Raw genomic sequence first — 14583 nt, 5'->3', positions numbered from 1 at the left:
TGTGACTTTTTAATAAAAATAAAAGGATTCAAAATAAGGTGCTCGTTTCTCTGGTTCGGGCCTGAGTGATTGGGGGGCAGGGGTGAGAAGCCGGGTTCTGGGTGTCAGCACAACACAGCGTGAGGGGAGCGGCCAGTGGCTGGAAGGAGCTGGGGGGGAGGCCGGGAGGGGAAGGAGGGAGAGCCAGGGCTCGGTGGCCTCAGGGCCGCTGCCCCCTCGGAGGCCACTGTGGCTGGAGGGCCCCTCGAGTCTGTGTCAGGAACATCGGGTGATGGCGGTCCCGGTCCCGGTGTTAGGCAGCCGAGTGGCCCGGGTGCAGGTGCAGTCCGGGGACGGGGGGGGGGGGGGGGGAGCAAGGGCGTGTGTGGGGACGGCTTGGTGCCGAGACAGCCCCCAGAGCTGTACGAGGCGGTGTGGCGAGGCCACCTCCCTGCAGGACGGCCGAGGTTCTTGCGCAGGAGGGCAGAGGGGGTCAGGGCCTGCCTCCCAGTTTGCAGAAAACACGCTCACTTCCTCTGTGCCCGAAATTGGTCACTTTAGGGTTTCGAGTTCCCAGGACATCAGAGATTTCAGCTGTGAGGCTTTTTACATTTAAAACGGGAGGCCTTCTTTGTTGGACCCAGATCGCGTTTGGGGAAGTGACAATCCCATAATGACAGTGAATTAATTCTGGTCATTTCCCAGAGAAAGAACAAGACGTGTTAATGGCCTGTTGTCTTGTGCACCTGAGTTGGTCTGGTCTTTAGACACCAGCTGACCGTTCTGGGATTCTTCGGTTTCCTCGGATGCCTGTGAAATTATGTAAAAGCATAACGTTTACATTAATAGTTACTTCTCTGGCCACACCCTTTATGTTTCCCCAGTTATTCGTCCGTGGTTCTTCATTTGCTCTTTTGGTGAGAGCCTTTGGGGGCCGGTCAGCCGGCACAACCTGCCTTGTGGTTTGCAGGCGTGAGCTGGGGCTTGTCTCCGGGCGCCGAGCTTCAGGGGCAGAGCAGACGCGTGGAGATCCTGGGGTGACTTTTATTTTCAACTTTGGGTTTTGGATCGGGGTCGTTCGTACAGAGCATGAGATTAACCCGGGACGACCCTCTCGTCTCCACCGCAGGGTGTCAGGCAGAACTCAGCCTCTCTTCCCGAGAAGGTAACGTGATGTACTTTTTCTTTGTGTTTAGGGCTCAAAGTTTGGGCGGGGAGTTGGACTCACTCAGACTTCTCAGCGCACTTCTGCTCGGAGATCATTTGGAAGATCCAAGAGATTTAGTATCACTCGCTCCCTTGATGACCTTGAGGTAATTGAATTTTAGTTATTTTCTTTCCCCGTCAGGTTTTTAAAAATGAACGTCGGTCGTGCAGATACACCTGCATCTTCCTGGAATCCCACCCTCACCCATTCCCCTCCCTCCTTCTCCTGCTGTCACCCTGATCTTCAAGTGTGGGGGGGCCTCTCCTGCACATCCGGACCTTCCCTGCCCCCCCCCCCCCGCCCCCCGCCCGTGTCTGCGGACCGTCTCCTGTCTCATCGCTGCCCCTCTTGCCCCACTGAGTCTGCGGACATCACCGTGCCTTGCGCGCTGCCTGCTGTGTGGCCAGCGCAGCTGTAAACGTGATAGACGTGAACTTGACTCGGCCTCGCGAGAATCACGAGGGAGGGCCTCTCATCGCCCCCCTCTAAAGACAGGGTATTGATCCACAGATACCGAGTTCTTTTCTTGTATCCATATTCCTTAAGAGATGAATAGACTTGGCTGTCAGAGCGGTTTTAGGACTACAGAAAGGTGCAGAGCCCCCGAGCCCCCCCGCCCCGTGACCCCGGCTGCTCCCCCCCTCACACCGGCGTGGCGCATGTCGGCCGACGGGCCGGGCGGACGTGTTCCTGTGAGGTTCACGGCTCGCGTGAGAGGCCGCTCTCCGTGCTCTCCGTTCTCAGGCTGTGGACAGGTGTGTGATGTCACTCCGCCTCCATCACAGTGTCACAGGCGGGGTTTCGCGGCCCCGAGAACCCCTGTGCTCCGCCTAGGCCGCCTCCCTTCTCCCTGGACCCGTGGCGGCCCCGACCCTTCTGCGGTTCACCGTGCGTTCGGCCTGGCAGTCTGCACAGGGGCCGTGGCACCGGCTGTCTTGTTCCGCCTCCCTTAAAACGCCGCCTGACCCGCAGGCTTTAGTCCCGTCGTGTCGTGCTGTGGCGTCTGTTGTGAGCGTCCTGGCCTCGCATCCGCCCCGCCGTGGACGGCCCCCCCTGGGCAGCTGGAAACCTGCGCACGGGGCCCCGTGGGCACATGCGGGAGGGAGGGCTTCCCAGGCATAGAATGCCGGTGATAGGCGTGGCCACGCGCCAGTCTCGGTGACCCTTCTCACGCAGGCTGGGGTCACCGGCGTGTGAGCCCGTCACCCCTCCTCTCCGCCCTTGGTGCTGGCGGGCTGGGAACTTTCTATTTCGGTGAAATGGTGTCTGGTCTTACCTGGCATTTCACTGATGGTGTGTGAGGCCGAGTGGTCGTGGGAGGCTCTTGGGCTGTTCGAGTTTTCTCCGTTTTGCATTAGCCTATTCATATCCTTTTCTAGTTTCAGATTTTGTATGTACGTGTGTGTGTGTGTGTGTGTGTGTGTGTATGTTCTGGACACGAGTCCTTTGTCAGTGAATGTTTTGGAAAAATCTTTGTGGCTTATTCCCACCTTTGTTCAGGGTGTCATTCGTTACACATATGTCTAATTCACCCTTTTTAAGTGTCCAGTTCAGCGCCATTAAGAGCAGTCACGGCGTCAGGGCACCTGTGACTCGTAGTTTCTGCTCAGGTCATGACCTCACCATTCGTTGGATCGAGCCCCATGTGAGACTCTGTGCTGACAGCATGGAGCCTGCTTGGGATTCTCTCTCTTTCCTTCTGCTCCTTCCAGCTCGCTCTCTCTCTCTCTCTCTCTCTCTCTCTCTCTCTCTCCCCCTCTCTCCCTCTCTCTCAAAAGAAATAAACATTAAAAAAAAAAGACATTCACAGTGTTGTGTGGCCGTGCCCACCCTCCGTCCCCAGCACTGAACCTCTGTGCCCATGAAACACTGGCTCCCCACCCCCTCCCTTGGTCTCTGGAGCCCCACACTTTCCGTCTCTAGTGTTTCAGGACACTGGGTCCTTGTGAAAATGGAATCACATGGGCTCTCTGCTTCCGGGTCTGGCGTGTTTCACTGAGCATAACGTCCTCCAGGCTTGTCCACGGCGTGGCAGGCGTCAAGATGTCCTTACTTTTTATCCACGTGATCCGTTGTGTGGACATCGCACGTTGTGTTTATCCATCCCTCTGACGACGCGCACTTAGGTTTCTCCTACCATTTGGCGCTGTGAACACGGTTATGCAAATATCTGTTTGGTTCTAGCTTAAAAATTAATTCTAAATAAGATAAGTTCTTACAGACTGATTGACAATAAACTGGAACTAACAGGCCTTGGTTGATTGTTGCTTCAAGTAGTAGGTTCGTTTGTGTTTTGATGTGAAACCGGGATGCTTGAATGTTAGAGGCGGAAGGGGTCTTTGAAGCCGCCCTGTCTTCTAGGCTGGATGTGGGAGGGTCGTCAGAGGCTGGGGGTGGGTCACAGAGGCAGGAGGGGGGCACAGGCTGGAGGCTGGAGCTGGGCGGGGGGGGGGGGCACCTCGCCCATGGTGTCGTGGTAACTGGGGGGCAGTGCAGGCCAGCAGGCCGCGTTTGGTCAGCAGCGGTCAGAAGTGGCTCCGGTGTGGCCCCTTGCTGGGTGGAAGGAGAGAGGTGAGTGTGCCCAGTGCGGGGGCCCTCGGAGCTGTGTGGCTCCCAGGGAAGGGGGTCTCGACGAAGCCCACGTTCTCGGGTCAGCCTGTTGGCCAGCCGTTGGCTGCATTTTTCTGGGAGAAGGCTCGTGGGAGGGGTCTGAGCCTCCCAGGGGTGAGAAGTGGCCCTAGCCCGGCTCGCGGTGGCAGCCCGCGGTCAGACCTCCAGGCTCCGTGGTTCCCGCTCACTTCTCCTCGCCCAAGAGAGAGCGCTGGGCCCTCCTGCCGCCCACCGCCCGCATGTGCACCAGTGTCTGCGCCCTTGATCGAGGGCAGCGGGCAGCTCAGTCTTTGATCTCTGACCTTCAGATCAGCTCCGCGAGGAGATCGTCATGGTCTCTGTCTTACAGGTCAGGAAACTGAGCCGCAAGGAGTTTCAACAGCATCTTCTAGGCCACGCTAGGCTGCAAAGCTGTGGTCTTTCTACCACGTATGGGACCTCTCGCTTTTGTTAAAATGGTACATTTGGAGACATAGGAGTGAATCTTTGCTAAGTTTGTTTTTTTGTTTTTTTTTTTTTTGTTTTGTTTTGTTTTTTTGCCTAAAGGGTTCAAAACGTACAAGCTGCAAATACGTTTCTTGAACACTCATCGCTGGTAAGCCTGTTTCTAAGGGAAGCTTGTTGAACACACTGTCTCTCTGTACTTTTCTTTGTTACTCTTTAGCGGGTGTCCTCGGCAGCCTGGGAGACCGTCCCCGACCTCTTGGTCCTCGCACCCTCGGACGGTCCCCTCCCCAGAGGCACCGGCTTTCACGTCAGCCTTCAGGTGGTGCCTGATCATCCTGGGCCTCTCAGAACATTCTCTCCTCATTGCACCCCGCCAGGGGCCCCTGCCCCCCGGCCACCAGCAGCCCCGCTCCTCTGCGTAAGTCCTGTCTCGAGTCCTCGTCCGGGACATCAGCAGCTCGGATTGGGTCCCCCAGAGGGAGACTCAGATGGAGAGCCCTGCAGGCCTGGGGACCCACATCAACTGGGGTGATGAAACAGTACGTGTGTGTGAGTCAGTCCAAATGAGTGGCGACTGCATAAAACAAGAATAACTGTTTTGTTTTTTTGTTTGGTTTAAAAATGTGTACAAGTAAATCACAGCGTGGCCACTAGTGTGAGCGCTGGGAGGTGAGTGGATTGCAAGCTCCAGGTGATGTCAGTGCTTAGGCAGAGGGTGAAGGTGTGGCTCGTCCTTGATTTTCATAAGGTGAGAACGCATGCTGTCATCTCCAGGGTAGCCTGAGACAGTAAAATAAAGAGCGCTTTTAGATTGCAGGGAGGAGAAATGGAATTTTAAAAACCAGTCAACTCAGCAGACAGTAGAAATTGGAGAGACGGGACGGTAGGAGGGTGGAGAGCTGGGGGCTGTCCACGGAGGCAGCACCGAGTAGAGCTGTGGGGTGAAGTCCCCACATGTCAGTAGGAACATCGATTTCATTTTTTTTTTACATTTATTTATTTTGAGAGACACAGAGACAGCACGAGGGGGGGAAGGGGCAGAGAGGGAGGGAAAGAGAGAGAATCCCAAACAGACCCCACACTGTCGGCACAGAGCCCGACGCGGGGCCTGAACCCACAAAACCGCGAGATCGTGACCTGAGCCAAAACCAGGAGTCGAACTCTTAACCAGCTGAGCCACCCACATGCCCCAAGAACATCGCTTTTATTTTTTATTAAAAAAAATTTTTTTTAATCTTTATTTATTTTTGAGAGAGAGAGAGAGTGAGAGCAGGGGAGGAACAGAGAGAGAGGGAGACACAGAATCGGAAGCAGGCTCCAGGCTCCGAGCTGTCAGCACAGAGCCCGACGCGGGGCTCGAACTCACAGACTGTGAGATCATGACCTGAGCTGAAGTCGGACGTTCAACTCACTGAGTGACCCAGGCGCCCCAAGAACACCGATTTTAAATGAATCAGATACACCAGTTAAAAAGAAAAGATTGTCAGACTGCACGTAAAATCTGATTATTTTCTTTACTAGAGACACATCCAAAAGTTAAGGACACAGAAAGCAAACAAAAAACTGGAAAAGCACACACTGAGCAGTACTAATCAGAACAGTGGCAGTCGCATTAACGCCAGCGGGGGCTTTCGGGCAAAAAGCGTCCCTAGAGCTAAAAAGGGAGACTTCAGAATCGTAAGAGGCAGTGAGAAGTTCTCATCCTGAAGTTTGTATGCATTCAGTGACATGGTCTCAACATACCTAAAGCAAAAATGGGTAGAAGCAGGAGAAGAAGTGGGCTAATTGACACGGTGGGAGGTTTTTTACACCCCCTGCCTCGCAACTGGTGGCTGGAGCAGGAGAACAAAGTCTGGAAGAGAGAGGAGCTGAGCAGCATGACTCCCAACTTGGCCTCCCGGACGGACGTGCGGCACTGCACCCGAAGGCCCGCTCTCTGCCCCTCCTGGACCGTTTGAACGTTGAGCGCGTGCTGGGCCATAAAGCCGGCCTGCGTAGGTGCGGAGGACTCTCCAACAGTGTGTCCTGTGCCACAGCCAGCGTACTAGAAACCAGCGGCGAGCGGGTGGTGCCCGTACACGTGGGAGTACGCGACCCGTCGCTCCAAGGAGAGTCACTGTGGGGGTCGGGGGTGACGCTGCGGGCCTCCCCTCTGACCCGTGGCGTGCGGGTACGGGGTGCCCACGGCGACGTTTGTGGTGTCACGATGCCCGTACGAGAAGGGAAGGGAAGTGGAAAGTCGTCTGGAGGTGAGAAGAAGAGCTGTAAAAACGACACGCGGGAAGGGGAAGCTGGCAGAAATGAGGGCAGAAGCAGAAGTCGGTGACACAGAAATCAACAGACTAAACGGGCAGAGGAATACACGAAGAGGGGTTACTTCCTAGCTCAATTTATGAGGCCCCCGAACCTTGACCCCCAAACCTGATGCGGACTGAGAGGAGAAGAGAGGAGAGGAGAGGGGAGGAGGGGGAGGGGAGGAGAGGGGAGGAGGGGGAGGGGAGGAGAGGGGAGGAGGGGGAGGGGAGGAGAAGGGAGGAGGGGGAGGGGAGGCGGGGAGGAGAGGGGAGGAGGGGGAGGGGAGGAGTGAGGGGAGGAGGGGGAAGGGAGGAGGGGGAGGGGAGGAGAGGGGAGGAGGGGGGAGGGAGGAGGGGAGGGGAGGAGAAGGGAGGGGAGGAGAAGGGAGGAGGGAGAGGGGAGGAGGGAGAGGGGAGGAGGGAGGAGGAGGGACGAGGGGAGGAGGGGGAGGGCGAGGAGAAGGGAGGAGGGGGAAAGGGAGGAGGGGAGGAGGGGAGGGGAGAGGGGAGGAGGGGGAGGGGAGGAGAAGGGAGGGAGGGGGAAGGGAGGAGGGGGAGAGGAGAGGGGAGGAGGGGGGAGGGGGAGGAGAGGGAGGAGGGGAGGGTGAGGAGAGGGAGGAGGGGGAGGGGAGGAGAGGGGGGGAGGGGAAGGGAGGAGGGAGGAGGGGGAGGGGAGGAGGGGGAGGGGAGGAGAAGGGAGGAGGGGGAAGGGAGGAGGGGAAGAGGGAGAGGGGAGGAGGGAGAAAGGAGGAGGGGGGGAGGGGGAGGGGAGGAGAGGGGCCGGCTGCCCACAGGTGAGCACAGGTGGAAGCACTTAACATCACGACGTAAGTGCAGGTTCATGTTTATTCCAAGGACAGGATATTTTTTTAACACTTGAAAATCAATATAATTTAGCACAGTAACAGAGTAAAGTAGAAAAATGATATATCCTCTCAACAGAAGCAGGGAAAGCATTTGGTAAAAGTCGGCATCCGTTCATGGGAAAAACAAAAACAAAGCAAAACAAAACTTAACAAAATAGGAATTACAGGGAACTTCCTTAATCTGATGAGGTGATAAAAAGTCCCCATAGCGGGCAGCTTACTTGAGCTTTCCCCTTGAGATCAAAGCAAGAGAAAGATGGATGCTGTTACCATTTGTGTTCAAATGTTTCTTGCCGGTCTGAGTTTACTAAGAGAGTAAAAACAATCGATATTTAACAACCACAAAGGAAGGACGAAAATGTTGTCCTCAGGGGCGGCTGGGTGGCTCGGTCAGCCAAGTGTCCGCCTCTCGATTTTGGCTCAGGTCATGATCTCACGATTTCCTGGGTTCGAGTCCCACATCGGGCTCTGCTGACGGTGCGGAGCCTGCTTGGGATTCTCTCTCTCTCCCTCTCTCTCTGCCCCCAGCCCCCGCTCATGCTGTCTCTGTTTCTCTCAAAATAAATAAACTTAAAGAAGTTTTTTTTAGAGAAAATGTTCTCACATGGTATGGTATCATAGGAAATCTAAAAGAATCTAGAGGTTAATTATTAAAATTAATGAATACCCAGCAAGGTTGCTGGGTATAGTCAGTATACAATAATCAGTTGTGGGTATGGTTAGAAAATAGCATATAGATTCAGTGCAATTTTTCAAGTTTATTTACTTATTTTGGGGAGAGACGGAGCTGCCGTGAGTGGGGGAGGGACGGAGAGAGGGCGAGAGAGAGAATCCTAAGCGGGGTCTGTGCTGTCAGCACAGAGCCTGACGAGGGGCTCAAACCCACGAAACTGAGATCAGGACCGGAGCCAGAACAGAGTCGGACGCTCACCCGACTGAGCCCCCAGGCGCCCCGTAGCAGCCCGGATATTCTTGAAGGACAAAAGGTAGGAGGAGGTCCGCCATTCGCCATCGAAATGTGTTACAGTGGAAGCAACTCCAAACAGGATCCGTGTTGGCCCTCCTCCGTAGGAGGAGGGTGTGCACAGAGGTAGACCCCGTGCCTGTGGACGTGGGCTGTGTGCAGCGCAGGGCTGAGTGTGGTCTTTTCAGTGGTGCTGGAATAAGAGATCCACGCGGGAAAAAGAAAGAAAGAAAGAAGGTCCTCGTGCCCTACCAACACAGCTCAATCCAGCTATAACGTGGAGGGTAGCACAAGATCATTACCTGAGGGCAGTGCGGGCTCACGGCCTCATGGTGTTGGGGCGTGAGCCATAGAGGCCAAGGCTGATGCTGAGACCCGGAGAATGTCAGGGCCCTTCTTGCGTGCAGATACACCACTGCTAGATTATGGGGGAGGGGGGTGGGGGAGGCCCCACCAGAAGAGTGGGCAGGAGATTCAGGCGGGTGTTTTACCAGACCATGGCACGTCACACGGGAGAAGGTTTCCAGCCCTGTTCATCATCAGGGAGGTGCAGTTACGGCCGTGGTGAGGTCAACACCCCGGGAGGGCTGCAGTGAGGACTGACGTGTCAGCAGGAACCGGGCCGGGGCTGTGCAGGTGAGCCCTCGAGAGGAGGCTGGACAGGAGCCGGGGCACGGGGAGGCAGGGGCGGGGGGGCCTGTCCTCTGAGCGGGGAGAGGAGCTACTGACAGATGGCGGGAAGGGGCAAGGTCCTGGTGGGGGGGGGGGCAGTCAGGGAGTGAGTCAGGCTATAGGAATGTCAGAGGGGAGTCTTGTATGTTTTTGAAAAGGTGCCCATTTTAGTCTTGACCATGGCGGACGGTCACCGAGGAGGCAGTGGCCTGAGAGGCGGGTCAGGGAGAAAACAGCCAGCGCTGTTGGCCCAGTGTGGACAGCGGGGATGTCTCCGCCCTCTAGGTGTTTAGGCAGGTGTTTAGGTTTTTAGGATGTGGACCGACGGTGTTGGCGTTTGTGAGACAGTCCCAAGATGCGGAGGCCCTGAGCTGAGCACGCGCAGGTTTAAAGGGGAGCTGTGCCCCGAGACCGGCGTGGGAGACCAGAGTCAGCTTCTGGGGGGTCCTCCTCCGTCCAGCGTCACCATTGTAGGCTGTTGGCCACGGGGAACAAGAAACAATTTGCTGTCTGTGCGTGGGGCTGGGCTGATCCGCCACGGTCCTGCTCGCAGAGAGGGTCGAGCCGTGAGGGGTTGTGGGTGTGCTGGGTCTGCAGGAGCTCCTTCTGCGGCTGGGCGGGGGCTTCTCTCCTCAGCTGTCTGGATCGGTGACCAAGGAAGTCTTATATGGCACAGAATGTGCAAGGCTGCGTGTGTGACAGGGGGTGAGTGTGTGGGGTCCGCAGAGCGTGTGGGGAAGGTGCTCGTCCAGCACGGCGGTGACAGTTGTCGTGGTGGGGATTGGACATGGCCCGCGAGCCCCCAGGGCACAGGTCAGCGGAGAAAGGTGGCTCTGGGACCGTCGGTTCCTGTGATTTGGTGCAGGCATGGCAGGAAGGCTTCTGGACTGAGCTGCTTGGCCAGGGCCCAGGGAGGGGCTCGAGGGTCAGTAGGGTGAAGAAGAAGGACTTGGGGGCACCCGGTGTGAGGCACGTGGTACTGGGACATCCTGGAAGGAGGCATGGTGGCCGCGGCACATTGGTGGCAAGGTGATGGCCGTGGGGGAGCTGGAATAGGTTTGTGGGCCAGAGATGGGCCCCTCTCAGGAGGGAATGTTCACAGTCCCTCAACGCGTGGGGCCCGCACACGGAGGTCTGGAGGCACGCACAGCTGCCTGGGGACAGAAGGGAGGGAGGGAGGGCCAGCCTGAGACTTGGGTGTTATTCTAAGTGTGGCGGAAGCTTCTGGCGAAACTCACAACTGGGAGCTGAGGGAGAGAGGGGCGTGGCGTGTGGCAGGGCAGGAGGGACGGGCCCAGCCTTGCTCCAGCTCTCAGCAGCTCCGGGGGCTTCAGGAGGAAGCCCCTAAGTAGTGACAGGAGAACACGGGGGTGGGACCCTGCAGGAGCCCTGGGAGCTGGGGCACAGGAGAGGGGAGGGATCTGGGCCGGGCAGAAAGGCCGTGGTGAGGGCCGGAGTCGGCACCCCGTGGCCCTCAGGCCATAGGCTTGTTCTGTGAGTAAAGCTTTATTGGGGACAGTGGCAGAGTTGGGTGGTGCAGACAGTGACCCACAGACTGGATGTTTATTCTCGAGCAAGCTGGCTGCACCCTAGGGACAGCCACGGTGCCCAAGCTCGCTGTGGCCCCGGGAGGGGAGGGGACCTGGCTGCTCTCTAGACTGTGGGGTCCTTCAGTTCATGGCCTTTGTAGACGGGCCCCCTGCTGAGAGCCAGGCCCACCTGCCCTGCTGCCCCTGGGGCCTCTCTGGCTGGAGCCAGAGCCCCCCGGGGAGCTCCCCGCCGCTCCTTCTGGCTCTCACAACACCCCGGCCCCACTGCACTCCCCCGGGAGCACTGTGCTGGGGGGAAGGCGGCTGGCTGGCTGGCAGAGGGCCCAGCTGTGGTTGGCAGGGACTGGCAGTTCAGGGCCTGGACAGCAGGGGGCGCCGAGGCCATGCATTTTCCTCCCAACTTGTCCAGACTTCTCCGTGGGGGGTGGGGGCGGCCCCTGCATCTGAGGCTGGGCTGCTGTCTGCGCTCATCTCCCTCTGCCACGCTTGAACCTGTAGAGGAGTGCGTGTGTTCCCTCTGGGTCCAGCTGTGCCCGGGATGGGTGGAAGACCAGGGAAGGCATGACGGGTCCGGGGCATTTAGGAGACGATGCCCCTTGCCCTCCCGAGACTGGCTTGGGGCTGCGGCAGGAACCAGCGAGAGGCACCTGGGGAGGCGCCGGCCGCTGCAAGGGGATCCAGGATACGGGAGGAGCTCTTTGGTGGGCCCCTTCACCAGAATTTTCTAGGTGGCCGGGTCTAGAGAACGAGGCTCCTCTCTGCCTGGCTTGCCGGTGTTCCCCCGGGATGCCTGCTGCTTCCCCCCCATCTGTGTGCTCTGGTCAGACCCTCCCCGGACATGCTCCCTGAGCTGCCCCGACCCAGCCCCCCACGGGACCTCTGCTGCCGTCCCCGAGTGCTTGCACTGCGTTCTCAGCTCAGGACAGACCCCCGGGCAGGCTCGGGGCAGAGGGCACAAAGGCCCTCTGGGCTCCCTCCAGCCCGGTGACGCGCCTGTAGCTGCTTGCTACCTGCTTCCTGTTGTCTGGCTTCCTGGACCAGAGCACCCCCCCCCCCCACGGCCCCCAGCTCTCCCGCTGGGGTGGACCGGTGCCGGCAGCTCATGTGGCCGGGCGGGCCTGGGGTTGGGGGCCAAGGACGGCTCCGACCTCAGCTGGCCCTCTCCCCACTGCCTCTGGGCAGCTCCCTGTCCTGCCGAGCCCAAGCCCGTGCAGTGCCAGGCCACGCCGCCACTGCCACCCGGCGTTTCCCGTCGTGCCCAGACCCACACTTGGTCTTATTAGGGGCTAGTCCCCAGTTGGCCGTGAGTCAGCACGCTCGTCGGAATAGGGAGGATGCGATGGCAGGCGTGTTTGGCGCACTGCGGGAGCCTTTGGACACTTTGACAGCCAGGGAACCCCTCCTTTCCCCCGGAGGTGAGCCGGGCTCTGGGGGCCGAGGGCACCGTGCGGCACGGGCGGGGGTTGTCCCCAGACTGCTGCCCCCGTCCCCTCCCTCTCCTTGCCCTGCGGACGGCAGGGAAGGGCAGGGTGACAGCAAACGGGGAGACACAGAAGGCCCCAAAGGGACACGAGAGCGCGTGCCGTGTGGAGCCGGATGGCGGCGGGCGGCTGTGTGGGCCACCCGCGACGGCCACATGCACGAGGTGGGGGTCAGCTTCCTCTGGTGGGGTATGGGCGCTTCCATCTGAGGCGGTTAGAGTGAGAACAGGTCCGGCACCCGAGCGGCGACATGCACGACTCGGCGCCCGGGTGCTGGGTTTCGGGATCTGCCGCGTGCCCTGGGGTGTGGCCTACCAGTCCCGCAGTCCGGCTCCGGTCTCCGGTGGTCACTGGTGGTCACTGGTGGTCGTCCCGGGTCTGGCAGGCCTTCCGGGCCAGGGTGCTGCTGGCCTGCACTCTGGCCTGGAGGCCACTGTCCTCTCCCCAAACCTACAAGTAGTTTAGGCCCCTGGGAGATCAGTGAGGACAATAACCCAGTCACAGAGTCACCGGCTGGCCTGGCCACCTATGAAAACCTTCCAGTGTGTTTTCTCTGCAAGTGTGTGTGCATGGGTACGTGTGTGCACATGTACGGGTGCACGTGTCTGGGTGCGTGTGTGCATGCGTCTGTGTGTGCACACGTATGGGGTGTGAGTGTGCGTGTTGGAGGGTGACATCAGGGCATGCGTGTCCGGCTTGGGGGGGTGGCGTGTGGCGTGTGGCCTGTACCCACTGGGCCGGGCCAGATCCTGTCTCAGCCTTGCCAGCCTGCGGTTTGCACCACACGGTGCCCTGGGTGTGGCTTCTTCTCTCTTCCCGGCCGCCAGGGGAAGGAGGTGGGCTTGCTGGCCTTGTCTGCCAGACTTGATTTATGCCCAGGAAAGGCGACTCATCCGTGTGCCCGCGGGGCCTGTTTGCAGGCCGTGGCCCCCGCTTTCCCTCACACTGGCTGGCTGGCCTGTTTGGGAAAGACGATGAGTCCTGCTCTTACGGCCCGGAGAACAGGTGGAGTGAGCAGGCCGTGGCACTTGGACATGAGGCCCCTCCAGGCTTGGCAGGGCAACCGCGGGAGCCCAGGAAACCCTGGGTGGGGGGGTTGGAGGAAGGCTCATCCCCCGCCCCGCCCCATGCAGCAGGGGGGGAGGTGGGGCAGCCCCGGGCGCCCCTGCCCACCTCCTGGGGGCCCGGGCTGAAGGCCGCTGCTCCCGTCCCCCCCTCTCACTGGGACCCCCTTCCCCGTAGTCCTGGGTGGTGCTGTCTCCCTCGCGGGCCCCGGCGGCTCCTGTGCGCCGGGCCAGGCGCTTCCTGCACTCGGTGGTGGTGTGGACGGCCTTGGAGGCTTCTGTCCCTTCCTAGCCCTGTGCTGTCGGTTCCTACTTTTATTGTGTGTGGATCTCTAGAGAAAAGCAGTCTGAAGAAGCTTGGGCTGATGCTCAGGGTCTGTAAGATTTTCACCTTTCGGGCAGGCCTTGTACAGTCGTGCATGAAACACAGAGTCACGTGCTCCGTGTTATGGATTCTCTGTACTGAACGCTCACGCAGGGAATGCTCCCGTCTCTCCCACGGAAAAGCAAAAGTAAGGATGGGCTCCGCATGGTCAGTGTGGCCGGCTGATGGCCTGACCCCAAACCTGAGGGCCAGCATCCCAGCCTCTTGGCCCTTTGGGCATCGTGTTTGCTTCCTGAGGTCGGCTCCGATCTGACGGTCCAGGGTGAGCTGAGTGCTGGAGCCCGTGCACGTGAGACCCTACCTCCAGGGCTGTAGAGTTTTGGCAGCGAAGAAGCACTTTGTGGTGAGCACTTTACCGTGGAGTCTCCCGAACGTTGACGGGTAATTTTGCAGTGGTACCTAGGTTCTAGAACCCGTTTCCTATTTCTTTTCTGCCCCCTGTGCGTACGAGGACCTGCCGCGGTTCCCTCGCTTTGAGGTTGTGTCAGGCATCTGAAGGCAGACGAGGCAGACACGGCACAGCGATAGCTGCCTGAGACGGGTTTTAGGAACGCGGCCGATTCCTCAGGTTGGCACCACACAGACTCGTGCATATGGAGGCTTATAATAGAACCGTCGGCAACTGTAATTAAGGCTGTGAACTGCGCCACGCTGCTAAAAAAACAAATTCTCTGCAGCTGTTGGACTGACTGAGAATTACCCCTATCAGCTCAAGTTTGATTCTTCTGATTTGGTAGAGGAAATACTTTAAAAATGATCTCACAGCGTGACTTATGTAAACGGCCTTTTTTTTTTTTTTAATCTGAGACAATTGAGATGGAGTCTGGATCCCTGGCAAACCACAGCTTCCTGCGGTGTCCTGTTGCCATGGGTTACAAAGAGAGCCAAGTGGAACTTCATCTGAAATGTCTTTAAACTTCCCTGGCATGCACAGGCATGCTACTGTGTCAAATGGTATAGTTTAGATCTGCGTGCCTGGTGTGGGGCAGAAATCTTCTCGTCTGAAGATGAATTTGGGCAAAGCGTTGTCAAAGGAAACACACATTTTAAGCGATCAGCAGGTA

General features: G+C 58.4%; 1 protein-coding gene across 4 annotated transcripts in view; it reads left to right on the top strand.

Moving 5' to 3' along the window:
• RGS12 (regulator of G protein signaling 12) overlaps nucleotides 1–14583 on the top strand; it is a 120460-nt gene that overhangs the window by 37630 nt on the left and 68247 nt on the right. For 2 of the 4 annotated variants that reach the window (XM_030314308.1, XM_030314309.1), the window contains exon 3: nucleotides 1176–1292. The exons of 1 other annotated variant lie outside the window; for it this stretch is intronic. In XM_030314308.1, coding sequence (XP_030170168.1) covers nucleotides 1176–1292 — 117 coding nt within the window. Of the gene's footprint in view, nucleotides 1–1175; nucleotides 1293–14363; nucleotides 14581–14583 lie in introns of those variants that run through there. One more of the 4 variants, XM_030314311.1, reaches the window with a different exon arrangement.

Source organism: Lynx canadensis, chromosome B1, assembly GCF_007474595.2.
Source record: "Lynx canadensis isolate LIC74 chromosome B1, mLynCan4.pri.v2, whole genome shotgun sequence".
Taxonomy (NCBI): Eukaryota; Metazoa; Chordata; class Mammalia; order Carnivora; family Felidae; genus Lynx; species Lynx canadensis.
The sequence above is the reverse complement of the archived record's forward strand: the minus strand, read 5'-3'. Positions and strand labels throughout refer to the sequence as shown.